The sequence below is a fragment of the Neopsephotus bourkii genome, unplaced genomic scaffold (assembly GCF_033783945.1).
Source record: "Neopsephotus bourkii isolate Nb327-2 ecotype Australia unplaced genomic scaffold, CSIRO-AGI_Nbou_v1 NB_942, whole genome shotgun sequence".
Taxonomy (NCBI): domain Eukaryota; kingdom Metazoa; phylum Chordata; class Aves; order Psittaciformes; family Psittacidae; genus Neopsephotus; species Neopsephotus bourkii.
In genome coordinates, this window is record NW_026901436.1 from 294,029 (window position 1) to 313,666 (window position 19,638).

The window sequence follows — 19,638 nt, forward strand, 5'->3', positions numbered from 1 at the left end:
GTGCTCCCTGACTTGCTGCAAGTCACACCAGCGCTTCCCAACTTTATCCAGAAATCATCGTGCACACGCTGAAAGTCATCAAGGTACTGAGCCCAGAGACATGGCTGTCACACAAACCAGGAGCTGTGAGGGAGGTAAACCCCGTGTCCAGTTCTACAACACAAGGACAAAACCTGGGGCTCTTTTCTGACCTACTTTCCACGGGTTTGTGTAAATTACACCGTGCAGGAAAGGAAGAGTAGTAACACCCGATGTTGTTATCAAACATACTCCTAGCCCGAGGAGCAAGGCATTTCCTCTATAGCTACGCTCAATTACTACACATCTCTCCACAGAACAGCGCAGATGAAAACACGACCACTTACAACGCGGTGTAATGAATTCTGCCTTGCCTCACAGAACTGGTGCGCACCGCACCGGGACAGGAGAACACACCAGACCAGACGCGGTGACACCGGGACAGGAGTGAGCAGAACGGCCACGGTAACAGGGGGACACGGGTGCGGATGTTCCCGGCGCACCCCAGAAGCCCCTCACGGCTGACACCTCACAGAGGGCCCAGCGCGCCGCGGCGGTAAGATGTCAGCCCGCCACGCGGGAGACCTGAGGCGCTGAGGTACCCAAGCCCTCCTGTGTGAGGCGGAAGGAGCGGAGACCGGCCCCCGCCTTCCCCGCTCCACGGCAGGGCCGCTCCAGACCCCGAGCAGTCCCAGCCCCGCATCTCTCGGGGCCACCCCGGCCCCTTGGGCCGCGCACACGGAGCCCGCAGCGCCGCACTCACCGTCCCCCACCGCCATCCTGCCGCAACAGCCGCCCCGCTTCAAAATAGCAGTCCCGCCTCGCGCGGAGCCCGCTCCCGCCCCGCCCACTGGGCGCTTTTACTGCGCGCCGCGCCGGTCACGTGACCCCTTCCCCTTCCTCGGGTAAGCGATCCCAATGGGAAGCGGTGGAAGGAGGAATAGGAACGGGGTAGAGCGGAACGGGTTAGGAGCAGGGTGCAGGCTCTGTACAGCACAGGGCAGAGCGGAACCGCAGGAGAGAACAGGGGTTTGAGCAGAGCACACGGAAGCAGAAGATGGCTCCTTGAAGGAAGGCGAGGGAAATGCCCTCAGCACATTAAGCAGCACGTATGCAATGGATGCAGGGGAGCACGCTGCAGTGCAGTGGGAATTACAGTGCAAACCTACCCAAACCCTGCACTGCTGCTGCTGGTTTGTCCCCACATCACTGCTTCGGGTGACATACTGAGGGTAGAAAGAGCGCGATCCCATAACGGGATTAAAAGTAGTTCCAATTCCAATTTACTGTCTTGCCTAAGGAGCAGTTTAAGTGCAGATGGACACAGCTGCGAGCAGATCAAGCATCAGCAGGAACACAGTCCCTGCAGTAATAACTCAAAACCTCACACAAGTTCCTTACAAAGCAGTGGAAGCAGCAGCCTTCGCTTCCAAAACAGGCTTGAACTGAGCCTTTTGCTTCACTGGTCATTCCATTTTCCTATGCACAGTTACAATCCAGCAACTGGAGTTTCAAATAACGCAGCTACACACTGATCGTTTGCATTGAAGAAACAACCCAAACCCCACCAGTGATCACCAGTGCCCCGCACCATGGAGGTGCATGCAGGGCACTGTGTCTGTCCGAGTGTGTCGTCAGTGTCGCCATAGTAACTCTATTTCCAACAGGAAAACAGCAAAGGGAAATAAGAGCGTAATGTGGAAAAGCACACACTCGTGCTACAGATTTTAATTGCCTTTTTAGGTTGCTTTGGGGGGTTTCAGCAGAACATGCACCCTGACTGCATCTATCTCACCCGTGACACAGCTCCCTTCCAACCCTAATACCAACAGCCCTGCATCCTGCATCTCACACTTCAGGTGCACACAGCTGACACCGTGAGGCATAGCATTAAACAGGGAAAATTGCCTGGGTGGAATAGAGGTGTACCAATTTATATCCAGCTCAAATCATCCTGTCTGCTGAATGAGGAGGAGAGCTCAATATTAACATTTCCCCTGCTTCTCTTTTAATTCCCTGTCTCAAAATTTACACTGCTACAGGAGTCTGTTGAAATTCTCGTAGCGAAAACAGTATTTACAAACCTCACACAGCAGAAGCAAGTGCTCTCACAGCTTTGGGATTGGCTGCCAGGCCTGTTTCCATAGAAATGAACATTCATTTGCTGGGAACTGGGGAAGTGCTCTGAAGAACCTTCTCCGGTTCACAGGGATATGTGTATTCCTGGTGGAGTGGAAAGGCAGAACCAGCAGCATGCAGAAGATTCTGCTCACCAGGCAAACATCCTGATGGGGTTCTCTTAACGCACAACATGAGCAAGGTTTTCATAGCAGCTAACTCATTCACATCATTCACACTGCTGAAATGACCTCTGCTTTTCCTATCCATATCTGAGGGCAAGGGAAGATGAGGGAAGGGAAAAACGTGAAGGAAAAAAACCAAAGGAAATGAAAGGCAAGTTAGCACTGTGGTGTTAAGTCATCCTCACCAAGCAAAAGCACTAAGACTCCTTCCCAGTCTCCTTGTTATACACGGTGGCTCCTCATCTGCTGGCTTTTGAAACCCCTCACTGCATCCTGCCCCTATTAGTCCATTCACACTCGTTTCAATGTAGTTTCCCCTTCTCTGCCCTCCAAGGGGATCTGTCAGTCTCTAATGGTAACTCCTTGGCCTCCTCCTCTTTATAGCTCCATCAGGGATCAGAGTCAATAAAGGAAGATGGTAACACAAGACTAAAGGGCTTGCTCAGGCCAGGTCCACCCCAACACAATCACAGGGATAATAAGGTATTAAATCTACCAGCATGCGTAAGACTGCAGCTATGACAGGCTGCAGGCTCCTCTCCTCCCTGTGTTTCTCTCCCACATAGCCAAGCATACCAACACAATGCTTTAAATACCAGCCACGTGTTTAATCACGTTAGTGGAAGTATTTGGTTTTTCTATACATGTTTTGATTATTCAAATACTCTGGAAAACGTTTTTGTATTCAGATTGTTAAAAGCTTCAAGTTTTGAGGATTCTATTCTTCTTTGCTTTCCCCTCCTAAGAACATGCTGAATAATGAGACGGAACAACTGACATTAGCATTCTTTGATACAGGAAGCCTCAGTCACATCTCTGGGTTCTCAGAAACTAGGTCAACACAAGAAAGCGCCAGCCAGGGCTGAAGAAGCTGACAGCTTCCACATTGTGTCAGCAAGCCCTTCCCTAGCCATCACACACTGAAGAGAACCCTCATCAGTTCAGTTAACTTGTTTGGGAAGTAACTCCACCTGGCAAAACCACAGTGCTTTTGCTGGTAAAAAGGCCAAATAGAGCTGCACCAGTCTCATTATAGTAAAGCCTGTTTAAAAGGGGTTTTCCCCCCCCTTCTATGGAAACAACCCTATTCCCCTCCTGCCATCCCAAACCCTGCTCCAAAATATCAAAAGCACTAAAACAGTCCTCAGCACTGAAACAGATGTGTTTAGACATTAAACCTTGGCCTTTACCCAGAGATGTTTGATAAAGCTCCTGAAAGAAAAGTTGGTAACAAGGCTACAGGAATTCAACAGTAACTTTCAATCTACATGTGCAAGCAGTAAACACAAACCGTCCTTCAGAGAATAATGAAGGACAAAGCCAAGAGAAAGCACTAACAATGGAAGAGAAGCTTTTCAATAACACTAAAACATTCTCTAGATGGATGCAACAGATAAACTAGGCTCAAGGAAAAACACTGAAAGAGGGATCCTGCCAAATCAAAACAGAGTAAGAGGAACTTCCACATAGAAGTTGTAACTTATGAAACTAACTAAATGGTGTGTACTGCTGCAGATCAGCATTAACGTCTGCATGGTAAAGATGGGATAGAAATGGCTTTAAAAACCCCCAAAACTTAATCAGCTCTCTTAAAGCCAAGACAAAAAGCTTCAAAGTGCTGTGTAAACTGGTCCAGCAATGTTGTATTGATATTTTCGTATACATTTCAATTACTTTAATGCATTTACAGTCCATCATGTAACTTTCTCCATTCTCCTGAGAAGTACCAATGGAAAAATGCACATATAAATCCATCCTTGAACATCTCAAAGCTATGCAGCAGTTTTAGCTTGGAATGCAAAAGACAATGGTTTACCAAAATCAGCATGTTTCCTTTGGGTTTTAATATTAACCCTTACAAACCTATCTTTGTAACCTCCATGTGTTCAGGAACAGCAACGTTGTATTTCAAAGCAGCATGCAGCACAGAAACTTACTGCCTCAAAGGCTGTAAAAACACATTCCTTTGAATCCACAGTCTTTGCTGTTTTCTCACTAACAAGAAAAGGGTGTGAAAGCTTATAACTAAAAGGTGTATCTGAGGATATTAACAAATCATACGCTTTCCTCAGAATACTTCTCTTGCAGTTACACCTTTGAGATCTAGCAAAGCCTTTTCGGTCAACATAGTTGCTTTGAAAGGAAGATGGAAAACCCTCCCCTATCAAACAAGGTCTCCTCATTCCTTGCATAAGGCAACAAGGCTTTCAAAACCAACCCCATTAAAGCCACTTCCACCATCACTCCATTGTTGTGCTGTTATGTACCTTTTTAATTCTTATAGTTTTAAATAAGAATGATGGTCTTGCTCTTTAATACTATAAAATACTATATCAAGAAAACAGTAGAAAGCAACAAGGGTTCTCTGCACAACAGGATTTCTTTTTATGAAAGACTCCAAAAATAAAAAGCTCAAAGTCAGGTCTTAACTTCAACATTCATCTTTGAATGCTGCACTCACCTATTTTTATAACTTAAAACTCCCTCTATTATAGTCATTATTCATCATTTTAACTGAGAAGAAATAGAACACATCCATTAATAAACTACCATGTTCTTTAGAAACATCCTGTGAGAAAGGATAACAGTTCATCTGATCGGTTTCCCCCATGCATGAACACTCTGCAGCATTCTTGAATCCTCTCCTGAGCACATGTGTAACTTGTTAAAGACTGACTGCTCCTTTCCATGCAGTTTCAACACCTTTTCCAAGTGTATTCTGTCTGCAGTCCAACAAATACTTTCACTAATACACTATAAGCTTATTGCACTGGGTCTCATTTTCTTAGTATTTACATGTTTCTAATCATTCATCTCACATTGAAAATGTTATTATTTAAACACTGTATTAATCTAAAGCTCATTACAAATATATATTTCATACTCACCACTGATGCTATTTATACTCATATTTCCAGAGTTTCTTACTTCATCAAATTTTGCAAAGATTGTTTGCAACCTGTGAACAACAACAAAATAGTTTACATCTCTGAAATCCCCCAGGTTACTGGTAAAATCAGTTCATTGTAATCTATAGAGCTGTAATACAGAATAAACAAGGGATTAAGAGCATCAGGAAGCAATTCCTAAAGGACTCCTCTTTAGCTGAGTCTCTTCGCACAACTGCACAGAAAACCAAGTCAATTTAGCAAAGAACAAAACTGAGCATTGGCATTAGCATGATTAAAAATGACTACAAGGCTAAATTCAAGTTCAGTAATCGTATATACTGGGTTCAAACGTCTGTGATGTCACTATTAATACACCATACCAAAAGGCAACGATTTGAGCTATGGAGTGTTCATGGGGAAGGCAAAAATGGGGATTTAATTGCAACAATTGCTGGGTTTCCTCAGAATTCCCTCAGTTTTGCTATGAAGGAACCCCTGCAGGAGTCAGCACTTCCACAGCAAGAACAAAGGCAAGACTTTTTCCTAAGCTTAAGGTACACTGAACACCTCAGTTACATTTGACAAGCACAGCCCTGATTTCAACTCTCACAACTGAAACCACTCTGCAGGTGCTGAGCTATGTATAAATAGGAAAAAACCCCAAATAAGCAAACAGAATAAAACCTAAACAAAACCAAACCAACCCCCACTAAAACCAAATCAAAGATCCCCAACACTCCACACTGGCAAATTAATCCCACAGGGGAGGAAACGCTATTCAAGCAAAAAAGCTGCCTTAAAGAGCCATTTCTGATCACTCCTGTAGAAAACTCAGTAAAAGCAGTGAAGTACCTCCCGGAACAAACGTGACCCCCACATCAGCAACAGGTTTGTCCTGACATAATTCACTGTTCAGCTGCACAGAGGGATACCTGAAAGTCTGGACCTTGTGATGCAGAGGCAAAAGAGCACCACTCCCCTGACAACAGCAGGAAGTTAAAGAAGAAAGGGTGCTGGCTAGTCTGTTCTTCATATCCAGAGTGAGGCCAAAGCAGGAAATGGCCCATATGAAACCCTGCATTCAGTTCTCCTTACTTCCCCCTTCCAAAGAAAAGGAAAGAAAAGAAACCCTCCCCAAAAATGATCTTGCACAAACATGTGGCCACATCTGGACACACAGATGGACCTCATCTACAGCATGAACTAGACAGATAAGTAGAATGTGCATAGCACATGAAATGTGGCATACAGAAACACGTACTGAAAAATGCTTTAACTTCTCAGGATATAGAGTTGTGGCCTTAGACATAAGAACCAAACAAATATTTGGTTTTATACATTTACGTTCCTCAAGTAACAGTGGGAAAAGCTGTCAGATGGCTGCCTGAAAAGCCTTTAAGAGCTTTTAATGCTCACACCAAGCACTTGCTGTCCAGAACCACATACACCATTGCCATTCAGGGATGATCAGCCCCATGGATTCCACACTGTAACAAATTCAGTTTGACCCATATAGAACAAAACCCATTCACTATTCTTGGCAAGAACAAGGAATACAACATCCACTTTCGGTATTCACAAATTTATTAGCACTAATGCTTCCATGCCTGATAAAAAACCATCAAACCTCTTTGGCAGCAGCTTTAACCAAAGGGAAAACCACATCCAAATTTCCAGCCACTGACTTGATACTGCTTTTTTCCGAGACAGGACTGTTTCAGACAGAAACCACAGTATTATTCTGAGATTTTTAAGTTGAAAAGATAATAAAAAAAAGGAACTCACTGTTTTAATAAATAAATTCATAAATTTATCTTTGTAATGTGTGAAGATGCACTGAAGAAAGCTACAGTAACAGCAAAGAAAGCTCCAATAGCAAAGTAAGATCCAATCATCTTTCATCGCCTACCTGGACTCCAACAGGTCCAATAACCTTCTCCAGAAAATCCAGTTTCCCACCAATGCAAACCTACCAGGTGCAGATTACAAAACCTGGTAAGCCTACTGTTATTAAATGACTAACTACATTTGGCCTTATATAGACACAACATGCATATGCCATTTGCATATTTAAGGAAGTTGAACAATCTCTCCGAACAATGCCTGATTGACTTTCCTGCCTTCCTTCCAGCAGACATGAGCTCTTATTCTCAGTGCTTTAGGACAGAGTGCATTCAAGCAGCAACACACACATCTCGAATGTGTAATTTGTTATGGAAACTAAACAAGCCTCCGTTCTACTCGATCACATGTGCAGCAAATACTGCACTGATAGGGTTTTCTCTTAACAGTCATGTTTACACCCAGTTTGTAACGCACTGCCGTACAGTGAAGGAGCTGCAGTGCAGTTCTTTGAGGCTGAACTTGACAACTGAAAGCAGCCATGTCAGAACTGCAGATTATCCGTAGTACTTAACCCCCTTAAAACCCACCCAGACACACAAACGTGAGCACAGATTCGTCTCAAAACAAGAAGATGATATAACGCATCAAAGGGGTTTATTCCATAGATTGTAGCTCATGCATAACCACATGAACATTTTAATGCACCTAAGGGAATGGAGAACTTCTGACAGGCACTGGGGAAGAAATAATCTTACAGTAGAGGTCTGAGCTACCATAGAGCTAATCTGTCTGTCCTGAGCTTTGTCAACTGCCTTGTTACTTCTGTGAAGGAGGAAGAATAGGCTACAGGGACTCTGCGTCCTATCAGCGATGGATGGCACAGAGACAAGGAGCCTTATATGTAACTGAAGTACATCGTAACTCCCCCCTTCATCCCAGCCTAAAAACTGCTGCAGAGGACACAGCACAGCCTCAGCCCATGTATTATTTGGCAGTAGCCTTGACTGTCAGGTACAAGACAGCTGAGATTGAGTGGCAACAACCCATTTAAGATTCCCCAAGTAGAGCCTTGCTTCTTTATGCAAATGCAAGTAGTGCAACTGTGCTTGCTTCCAGATCAGGGGGAATTTTGTACTCAGCTGATTCAGACAGTAGAAATAACAACTTGATTGCCCTGAGGATACAAAGCTCCTATGGCGTTTAATCCCATTTGGACCCCAAGATTTACTCAGTTTGTATCTCTTGGAGATGTGAACACGAGTGCTGAACCTAAACTTATGGTCAGACCCAACATACACAACATAAAGGCTTTTAACTGCACTCTTTTGCTCTTATTCCCTGCTTCAAAAGATGTCCAAGACCCTATCTTAGTGCAAGAAGGATCTTCTCTGGTATGTTCCAGTTATCTGCCATGGAACTCAACTGTTGGAACTGTAGTAACAATGCAGTTTAAACCATAAAATCTCCTAATAGTCTAAAAGTGTGACAGTCATTAAACAGAAAAGAATGTGTACACATTCCCATAGGCAGAAAGAAAGAGAAAGGGCCAATGAAATATGCATTTCCAAAAGTTCCTTGCACCTTCTGCAAGTCACATCCCATGTCCTGGGATAGCATGTGTAGCAGTTAAAGCACTGAACACTCCTCCTGAACCCCAGAACTGCAACTTCAGAACTGGGAAGCAGTTACTTTGTAAAGCATCTCTATCATCTAACTGTACCCCATAAGCAAGCACCCAGGCTGGAAAGGACTGATTTGATGTACTTAGCAAGAAGCAAGGGAGGTAAAATTCTTCCATTATAAGTATCTTCAAGAAAGCAGGAGCTTGTTGGTTTGCCACACTCACTGCACACGCATGCTTGTTCTCTTTCCCACATGGACAATATATGTAAGTGTTGATTTAAGTGCTTGAGACTATTCTACACTGAGGCTAAAGAGCAGCTCTAGAAGAAGGAACAAGATGTATATATCCAAGTATTTTCTATTTCCCCACTATGCTCCCCAATATGCCCTACTATGTATTTACTTAACTGTGAAGAATTTCTCTAGTTCTGTCAAGCTCTCAGCTTCTCTTCAAGTCAGTTAAAATCTAACTGCTGACTGTGAGGCTGCTTTCATCGTACACTTGTAGGCCTCTTCCAAGCAGAAAAGAACCCAGCAAAACAAAGTCAATAACACTAGGAGCATCACGATGGATGCAAAACTAACCAGAAGATAAAATGCAAATTGTCATCATTTTAAACCCAAGTTTTTAGTGAATTTAGAGTTGTGACAAAGAACAGTAACACAGAGCAGCTCAGGAGTACCAAATCACAACATCTAACTCACCTTCCAGGAGGAATTCCTCTCTTTGTAAGATCTAGTCGTACTTTCTCTCCCACATGCCGATAAACCTCTACAATGGCTAGAATGGCAGCATCTCTCACCTGTGGATGCAGATTAAACAGTTCACTTCAGGGTTACCAAAACCAAAACAACATTTGCTGACGATCTTCCAGCTTCCATCGACCTGCATGCCAACTCATTTCACAAAACACTTGCAACGGTAAGGATGGAAGCAAAAGGAAATACAACTGTTATTTCAATATGGTATTGTTCCAAGTTAGAGCATCTCCAGATGGTAAATGAAAAATCCTAGAAATAACAGCTCTAGAGGGAATTCCTGGGATTGACATGAGAAGAACAGCCCCAGTGCTTTATTTAGGACTCTGACAGTGGGCAGTGCTTCCAAAAGTTAGTCCCTGCCACTCCACTTTGCCTTCATCTATTTCTACACACAGTGAAGCCCTTCTGGAAAACCAAGGACCTGACTGCTCACAAGAATCAGTCAAATTGACCAGTGTTTCCTTTACTTCCTTCAACAGGCATTACCATCATATTAGCACAAGCAAGGAAGTAAGACAAGACAGGAAGAGCAGCTACAGCAAGGAGACAGTGCCTCTTTAAGAACCTTAAACCACAGTCATGGTAACAACAATTGCCAAATATGCATGTTAGTAAATGCCATTATTCTCTACAAAGAATTCCTGGAATTACTTCAGTATTGTTCTTTGCAACAGTTTGAACTAAACCCACGATTGCTCTATCAAGATAGAACTACCATCCATTCTAGTGATCAACAAACAGAACAATTTCCTAACAGATTTTCTCTACACTAGAACAATGCTACACTATACAGGAGACATGGACTTCGCTGCATCCATAAATTAAGCATAAAGCATATCCTGTTTATTTGTCCATCTCCTACTAATGCTACCTTCTCCCTTACTGTATTCTTGGCCTTTTCTCCCAGCTACACCTTCAGATAGATTGAGATGTTATTAATTTCCATTTTAAGGTTTTCTGAAGTTCAGCTATCACCATTATAAACTGCATCTTCATTTTCACTGCAAGATGCTTAATGGACTGGTTTTAACTACAGTCCTTGCATGTACTCAAATGTCATTTGGGTCCCATTTAGGAAATCATTACACATGATAATGTTAGCAAATGTGGCCGGCTGTTACAGGTCTCATGCAGGGGCTCCTCCTGGAGGCAATTCTTCCTGTCAATGTATTTTTTTCCCTTTTCTTTCAACATGCTCTATAAGAAACAACTGTAACGACAAATCTCAGCCTCTGAAGACAAAACTGAAGGGGCCAGTACATCACAACACCGCTGCCTGTGCAGCTCTGCTTTCATGGGCCAATGGATAGACTGATTCAGAAGAAAATGGGTTTATTGTTGCTCATGGTAGAAAATAATGATCTGTTGTATACAAGCAGGAGTATTGGCTGTTCTTAATCTACGTTTATGTGACTTTCATCCCTCTGCCAAGGTATGGTTATCAATGCACCAGTAAGTAATGAAACCCTTACCTGACTGTTGGAGTCACCGAGCGCTATACACAGATGCGGTACCAACTTGCTGAGAGTTAATGATTGTGCACCATAACTAAAAAATAATAAAAAATAAAAGTTATAGTTAAAAATATAAGTTAAATGCTTGGGTTTTTTTTGTTGTTGGTTTGGGTCTGGTTGGGTTTTTTTGTGTTTTTTTTTTAACAGAAAAACAAAACACTTCATGCAGAAGTAAAGTTTCAGCTTAGCACTGATAAAATACAGACTTGCATCAATCAAGCTCCATCTTTCTCTTACTAGTCCTCTGTCTACTTTCAAATAAGGCAGAAATACTACAGCTTCAGTCTTTCTTTCAGAAAGCTCACAAGTGAAATGGTTTGATTTTTCCCATTTATCAATTTATTGAACCAGACTTCTTCAAGTACTGGTTTCAGAGAAGAATGCCATTCAGAAGAAGGGGAGAACCATTACATCTCCATAGAAACACAAAGCTTACATGTTTAAGGTAGCAACAAGACACAAACACACTCCTTCTCGGGATCGGTAGTTCTTGTGTTTAAAACCAACAGCAAGGCGCTCCCAAATGTGCTATAAAACAGAAACAGTTGTCTTTGATTACCGAGAGCACAACAAGATGTAAATCTATTTGTATTTTATAACCACATTCATAACAGTTGCAAGAAAGCAGCAGAAGACAGGTCCACCAGAGAAGTAAAGGCACTTCTCAGCTAAAATGCAGCTACAAAATGCACAGCATGGAACACAACACGAACTATTCCTATACCAAAAACAATCTGTAAGAACACTTCAGAAACGTAGCTGAGTATTTGTAGTCTTTGAGCAACAGCTCTTAGAAACATACAGATTTGTTACAGTTAACACACACCAAGCAAACGCTGACACCACAAACCACTGACTCAAGCAGAAGTTGCTGTATTCTTCTTGCTTCATATTCTGTTTCCCTGCCAAAATCTCTCCTTCATTTCAGCTCATCCTTACCCACACTCCTGCTGTCCAATTCCCCCCTACTTCTGCTTTAAATGTATTTCTTCCTGTGTCAGTTATTTCTTTCAGTCCATTCATGCTAATTCCCTCGCTTCCATTTCTGCTCTGCTTTCGTTCCTCCTTTTGTGCTGTGCCGCTTCCCGTGCTGCGTCTCTACGGCTCTCTGAACCCTCATCCCCCTTCTTGCGCACTTAGTTTTTCCACTGCCTGCCTTTAGCCCTTCCCTCCTCCGTTTATCTCTGTACCTGTCCATCTCCTTGTCCTTCTCTAGCTGCACGTTAGGGTGCAAGAAGCACAAAGGTGAAGCTTACGGGGCTGGGGATTCCCGGCGGTGTTCCGGCGCAGATGCGGCGGCAGTGCTGCCATGACAGCCCCAGCAGCGGGGAGCCTGCTGGCGATGGCTGCACAGCGCCCAGCCCAGGCACCACCCTCGCTCCTGCTCCGAATGGGGCCACTGCAGCGTGCAGTCAGTCCCTCCATACACATCTACTTAGGTGCGCTGCATGGGAATGACTGCAGCCCTGTTCACCCTCCTGAATAAAACCAACCCAAACCCTCACAAACAGCAACTCATCAAAGACAGCCAGCCTAAGAGCAGGAAACACTGCATCCTCTCCATTCAGGAGGCAGCACACTTCACAGCAGATGTAAAAACTCTCCAGTTAGAGCCTTGCTTGATCGCTTTGTCCCATCTGTGGTTTCTGGTTGGTTTGTTTCACGTTTCATTACATTCTGCTCAAACAAGCAGGATACAGCTTGTTAAAACTGCACAGATTAACAACAAACAACAGGATTTCATGGAAGAAAACATCCTTCCAGCTGAGCCACTGTCCTGGAAAAACATGGGAAAATGGAAGTCTCCATGCTAGGGTACAAAGCATACAGGTAGGGAGGGAGCTGTAGAGTGATGAAACAAAGCAGGCTAAGAGAAATTCACTGAATTTACCCTACTTTTGTAACTCAGTTCTTCTAAATAGAGAAATCCAAATGGCTGCTTAGAAATGTCAACTCTCACAACTCGCTAGTTGATGCCAACTTTTCCTTTGTCCCATGCATCGTTTATACCACTGATACTCTTATTTTTATGCTTTCTTGCCCATAACCAGCTATGTCTAGTTCTCACTCATAAAAAAACCCCAAACAAACAGAAAGACCCAAACACATCTAAACCAAGAAAAGGGAACTGGCAACAGAACAAACTCAATATCATTCAACAACACACTAGAACAGACAAGATGAGTTGGTTGGAAAGAAACTTACAGGACTTATCCCCAAAAGATTACTGCACCCAGTTCTTCCAAAAGGATGTTTCTCTGCATCAAATGGAGCCTAAAACTCTGTATTTCAGTGTTGGAGGCACAGGAGAGATTTTTCTGTTGCTGTCCCTGCTGTGAGGACGATCAGTGCTTTTCATCCACATTTTTAATGATACGTAGGCTGTCCTGAGAGCAAATGACTGAAGCCGGGTTTCTTCCACCCTGGGGGAGTTACCACAAGAACCATCCCTTCTCTTACACACGCTGCTCCTTCCACATCACACACCTAGTATTCTTTCTGACACTGTGAATAAGCTTCCAAGGGGGTGGAAGCTTCCTTCCATGACCTCATTGTACAACCACCAGCCTACCAACTCTTCAGAGACTAAAAGATGGACCAGTAATCTAAAGCACTTCCATAATGAGGGCCTAGCACGAAGCAATTATCACCACAGTTTTTATCAGCAATGGTTCAAATGAAGGTGTCTGTCTCCAAGATGCTCTGCATTTATCCAAATGCTGTGACTGTAGAGGTAGGTGTACTTTCAGGTCTCAATGTCAGGTACTTCGGAGCATGTTGGGCACAGGAACATGTCACTCATGGGCTACTTGCTCTTGGGCATGAAAAAATGCTGCAATGTCTCTTTGGCAATGACTACAATCAAAATGGGATTTCTTGAAAAGGTCAAGGCATGTCTCTGTGGATGAAACCACTAGACTTTGATGCCTAAACCCCAGTCAGATCTGTGACCAAATCATGCAAGAAAATGCCTCACATCGGAAGGGAGATAAATATGCTTTTATATTTGCCAGACATTCCTCGTCTTCCCTATGAGGCAAACAAAGCAACCAAGAACAGTTTTCTGACTGCACATCAAGTAAATCTTATTCTCTGCGCACAAACATCCAAATCTCTGTCTATGAATAAAACAAGACAGGAATTAGCACACAAACAAACCTTATTTTTCCTCACAAAACCCAAGATGTTCCCTATAAGCTTCTGCACTTCAAACTCTGACAGATTTGCTTCAGAAACTAAAAACTCAAATTCAAAGTCCCTATTGACACCCAGAGTTCCAAACAACATCACTGCTCGAACAATATAACCCTGTTAAACAAGCCTATGTTTTTCAGACTCAGAGCAGAAACTGGAAGATTGAGCACCTAACTTCCTAGGATGGAAGCCACCTAATGCTAAGGGCTGTAAATTTGCTTAACTCAAACTTCAAACTCAATCAAGAGGGCACCTTAACTCCCCCCTCAGTTTGCCCACAGTTCACACAGAGCACCTGTCATACATCTAGAAAGCCATATTTTCTACATTAGAATTGATGGCCTCAACTGCAGGACTACTCCATGTTCAAGTACAAAGCTAATTTTAAACCAAAGTCAGAGCTTATTTATTCCCGTTATGCAAACTCAAAGCCAGGAGGATGCTTCAAACATGCTTTAACTGACAGAGTTCTGCCACATGACACAAACCCATCTACTCAGAATGCAGCACCCATATGCAAAGACTGCAGCACTGCACTGCCAGATTTCTATCTCCAGCTGAACAATGCATCAGTGTTACCCCAGGAAGGATATCTTCAGCCTTTGCACCATTATCAGTCACCACACCACTGTCACATATTCAGAGGTAAGCTCATACACAAGCCATAAACCCACTGGTGGCCTCCACCTGAACCTACACTAAGTAATCATACCATGGGTGGTGCTACTTCATCCATCAATTTCAATATGAGATTCTGTGCTTGCTCCCGAACTTGGTCTTTGGCATCTCCCATACGATCGATCAAAGGCAGGAGAACTGCAAAAGAGACAAGAAAAAAAAGATTAACCCCCCAGTGAAGATCTTCTGATGCTTACAGAGATTTCCTAAAACAGATTTAAAATACATCTCATACAAAAAACAATACTGATTTTAAGTTTGTCAAAACATATTAAAGTCCAGCTAAAAATCACCTTTCGCTGCATTTGCTGTCACACTTCTGAACGCTTGAGGGTATTTTACAGTGATTGCTACCAAATTAACTGTCCTATTCTACTCAGGCAGTAAATAACAGTATTGCTCTAGTTTTTGAAAGGGATATCTGAAAGAATTTTAACAGCACTTCATGATTTTATAGTGATAACTGAACAACCAAGTTGCCAGCAAGAGAAAAGGGGACAGAATCAGAAACTCAGGATGTCTCCTCTGTTCTTACACTAAAACCAGCAGCCCTTTCTGTGCCATGAGTATTAACAGTACTGAAGTTTCAATTTCTCCTCCTGCTGTATCGGAACACTTCCTAATTGTCCTCATCTGAGCACTGAATTCTCCTGGCTCTGGATATTCCCCTGACATCTTCAGCTACAAAGTTTGTGTGTTTCTCATCTATCTGCCCTCCCTGTTCTCCTGTAAATAAATGAACAGCTACTCTCAGTTTATAGTTTGAGGAGTTTGGAGTTATTTTGTTTGGGTTGGTATTTCCTTTGGGGTGAAGCGTTGAGGTTTTGGGGTTGTTTTGTTGGGGTGGGGTGCTGGTTGTTTGCTTTGGGTGTTGGGAGGGGTGGTTTGGTTTTGTTCAGTGGCTTGGGTGGCTTTTGTCCCCAGTTTGTGAGCACAGAAAAAACATCCAGAGCTCAGTAAGGGATCCTGGGGAGTACAGAGCTGACCCCTCCCCATAAACTGCCCATCACTCCTACATTTACTGATTGCATCTTTCATGCCAGCATCACTTCCCATGACTCTTTCCAGCACTTCTAAACGGACCTTTTACCCATGGCACATGTTACAGGTGAGGTCTACTACCTTAGAGCTGACTGCTGCACAGCTGAAGGCAACTCCAGGTTTACAGAGAGGGAAACAGCCCCAGGGAAGCAGAGGGGAACACAGGGAGTGCCAGTCCTGCGGGAACAGGGCTCCTTTGTGACTGATGAGCACACTGAGCCAGTTCACGGAGCTGCAGATACCAGGGCTCCGCTCACATCACCAAGGCAAGCACAGAGAACAGCTACTAGGAGCTGTGGAACAGAGATGAGCTCACCCCGTTGAATTGAACTAAGCCATGCCTCAGCCTACACATTTCAGAGCTGAACACGCCGGCCCCTGTCACAGAGGGACAAGCTGCTGTGGGAGCTGTTCAGGGACCCGAATGGCTGCAGGCTTAACTCCCCCATCAAATCTCTACTTTCTGTAGGACCCCATGCAAGACATGATACATTCTTTTTGCATAAGGAAAATGAAATGAGGCTGTCGAATGCTGATATTCAGTTTGGTATTTCATTCTCTCTGTCAAAGAAGGCTCCAGCAGGAAACCTCTGGTTGCCTACTGAAGAAGTTTCAGAGCACTCAACCAGAAGGGAATCTCCATTACATATATTTCAACTTGAGCTTGTAATGCCTTCAACGCTTGTTCTCCAAACATTAGAGACATATAAAAAGAGCAATAGAGAAAAATAGCCCATTTGTGTTAGCTGTGCTTTCTAGGAATGAGTGGGAAACACATCTTCTTCCCTAAAAATTCTGACACCATTTGAGACACTTGGGTCCATCCCAGCAGCCTGGTTTTGCTGATCACCCCTCTCTTCCCCCTACTCCAAGCCTCCTGGCCTCTCTTCACTCCTCTTACTCCTGCCCAGCCAAAATCACAAACCACAAGACACTTCAAGTTCTCATAAGAAACCTCACCTAAGCCCACAGCAGCAGTTACAGCTCAGCATCAGAGATGACAGACCGACACAGGCTTTTGCTCTGCACCAGGAGAAGCTGGTGCTGTCAATAGAAAGCAGCACCTTTGCCCCCTCACAGCTCATGCCGCCCCTCGTACCAGCACTTGTCTGTTTGCAGAGTGAACTGAGGACATGCTCAGACATTCCAGGTAATACAGGTGTGTCAATCAAATGCATGAGCCAAGAGTTATGTTGAAACTGAGCCAACAGGAACAGCCCGTGGAGGTTCTGGCACCTTAGGAAGTATTGACTGGATGTGCATGCACTAAGGTTCTACAGAAAGATTTAGGCAGCTTTAGGCAGATCTCTACCCCTACCAGTTACAGCTGAAGTCATACCTGCAATCCAAGGGCACCCTTTATCATAACTTAAGCCTCTACTTTAGAAGATTAGAGCACTACTACATTCCAAAAATTGAATGACAGAAAATAAATCAGTAAGAACAATGCTCCCTGCCACTTCATTCCAAATACAACTGAACAATCACTTTGGCTGATACTTTTCCTCTAGGTTTTATACATTTCATTACCATGATTGAATTAGCATCCTTTATGCTGCAGTGACAATATATGCACATGGTTGTTTCAAAGCATCACTCTGCAACTAAACGATCTCAAATAGATGTTGGAGTTAAAAGGAAGGTGAGAAAGGAGAAGCAGGACCATATATGAAGGTGGTATTCAAAGTTGTAGTCTCCTAACAAGTTACCCACTGAACTATATAACTTCTTGTATTCAGTATGGACTTACTACTACTCTATACTACTTCACTATTTGAAAGGGACTCTGGAAAACCTAACATACAGCAACTTTCTTCCTTTTATTAATTTACTTCTGTCAATATGAAGAGAAACATATTAAATACAGGAAACACCGATTCCCCTTTGCAGTTGCTGGTTATTTTTGCACTATATCCCATTCAATTAGCCTTTTCACCACATTGCCAAAGTTTCCTACCACTACCAGCTACTCCTGAGTTTTTCCTGTTAAGATTTCTACATTGTTATACCACGACTTCATAGGGCTTTATTGCTGAAGAAAACTTAGGAGCGTTAGCAAAAATAATCTATAGCATACAATAATTCTACCAGATCTACATCAAACTGCCCTGCTATTTACATCTGAGATGCTCTTTATTCCCTTTCTCCTTTCTACTATATCCCTAACAGAGCTTATTATCCCATCAGTTTCTCTTCCATTCTTTGTCTGCCTTCTCTTGGCTCAGTAAGCCTAAATAGATTTTCACTTTTACACATTCACACAATGACTTCATCACCACAAGCTGGACAGCAGATACCAGAATTAAGGCCAAAGCCAGCCTGGAGAGTCTGGGTACAGCCTTGAGAGATGACAGATTTATTCCTTTTACAGGGAATGAAGATGATGAACAAGTAAACCCCAGAAGTCAGTGCCTAGAACAGCACCCAATGTGTTTTTAAGAATGCCAAGCAGCTTAACTGCATGATCCCCCTGCAGCTGGAATGCCACTGGAAGCACAACAATTTCCTTTTGTTAAACTTTAACAAGAGTTCCTTCTGTTGTGACACAAACATGGGGCTTTTCGGTTTGTGTTATCCCTCACAGCAACTTCTGCTCCTGCTCTCCTGCCAATTACACCTGCTCTTTGTAAGTGCCCATCTGACGGCCTCTTACCCTCTCACATCTACCCATCTCAATGGCCCACATTTTGATAGGCCATGTCTGCTCTGCTGCAAAGACCCACAGAAAGCATTAAGCTAATAAGAATCTGTGCCAGGGAAACAACATCAGCACTGGCAGAAATTCTGTTACTAAAAAGTCTAACTTCTTAGACATTAAAAGAAAAAGCTTTGAGGACAGACACAGATTATACTGAGGCAGCTATCAGTATCTTCCTCATTTTCTCAGGAACTGCCAGCTCAAGGACAGCATTAAGCAGCTATATTGGAAAGAAAGAGAACAAGGACAGAAAAAGCAGTCTGTTCTGCTGGGTACAATGCATGGGAGAGAAAGGAGCCCAGAGAGGCTCCTATGGGGCCAATACTAGAGCCACAATAACACACCCACATGGCCAACGGCTGCTTGTAAGCAAAGAACCATTAGCAGGCTTTCCCCTCCTCAGGATAAAGTCCAGTCCCCAGCAAGTCTAATCCAAATCCATCTCAGACATTGTTTCTTTGGGTCTCTCCAGAAGCCATCTAAGAAAAGCAGGATTAATGAGGTAACACTCTTCTTCACAGGCAGTGGAAGGAAAACACACACCTTTTTGGGGAAAAAACACACCTTTTTGGTTTAACACAATTAATTCATTAACCTACCAAAATTTTGGTCACAGGAACACAAGACCAGAGCCTTCAGGTCCAAAAACCTGTACCAGACCAGCAAGGAAACTAGAAAGTAGACAGAACAAATGTTCATGTCATCTTTTAAAACTGTTTGGCTCTAGGCTGGCTTTACAGAACTAGTATTAATTAGAACCAAACAGAAACCAAGGAATGCTGTGATTTCTCTCCTCTTATTTAACAGCACTGCATTTCTAGGTGTCATACAGTGAGCAGTCCACAGACAGCAAGCAGATGGTACTCTAAATCACAGCCTAGCACTTCAGCCATGGATCACTTCAGGTAACATTCATTCCCACTACTACTAAATTCCAATGCCAGCCAGGACAGAAGAAGCTTTCAAAGGCTGCACACATTTATCTTTTTTAATTTTTTTTATTAAAACTTTAGAGAAACTGTCACCAAGATGCAAAAAAAGTTGCAGCTTACATCAGCTATGACAATCAG

At 43.3% G+C, this 19,638-nt stretch overlaps 1 protein-coding gene across 41 annotated transcripts in view; it reads right to left on the reverse strand.

Annotated features, from left to right (window-relative positions):
• Window positions 1–19,638, reverse strand: part of CLASP2 (cytoplasmic linker associated protein 2) — a 124,281-nt gene that overhangs the window by 87,865 nt on the left and 16,778 nt on the right. For 38 of the 41 annotated variants that reach the window (XM_061358473.1, XM_061358449.1, XM_061358447.1 and 35 more), the window contains exons 3-7: window positions 14,864–14,967; window positions 11,393–11,484; window positions 10,915–10,990; window positions 9,386–9,483; window positions 5,210–5,280 (exon numbers count right to left, since the gene is read on the reverse strand). In XM_061358473.1, the coding sequence (XP_061214457.1) occupies window positions 5,210–5,280; window positions 9,386–9,483; window positions 10,915–10,990; window positions 11,393–11,484; window positions 14,864–14,967 (441 nt within the window). Of the gene's footprint in view, window positions 1–781; window positions 911–5,209; window positions 5,281–9,385; window positions 9,484–10,914; window positions 10,991–11,392; window positions 11,485–11,895; window positions 12,111–12,212; window positions 12,365–14,863; window positions 14,968–19,638 lie in introns of those variants that run through there. The other 3 variants (XM_061358484.1, XM_061358477.1, XM_061358480.1) reach the window with 3 other exon arrangements.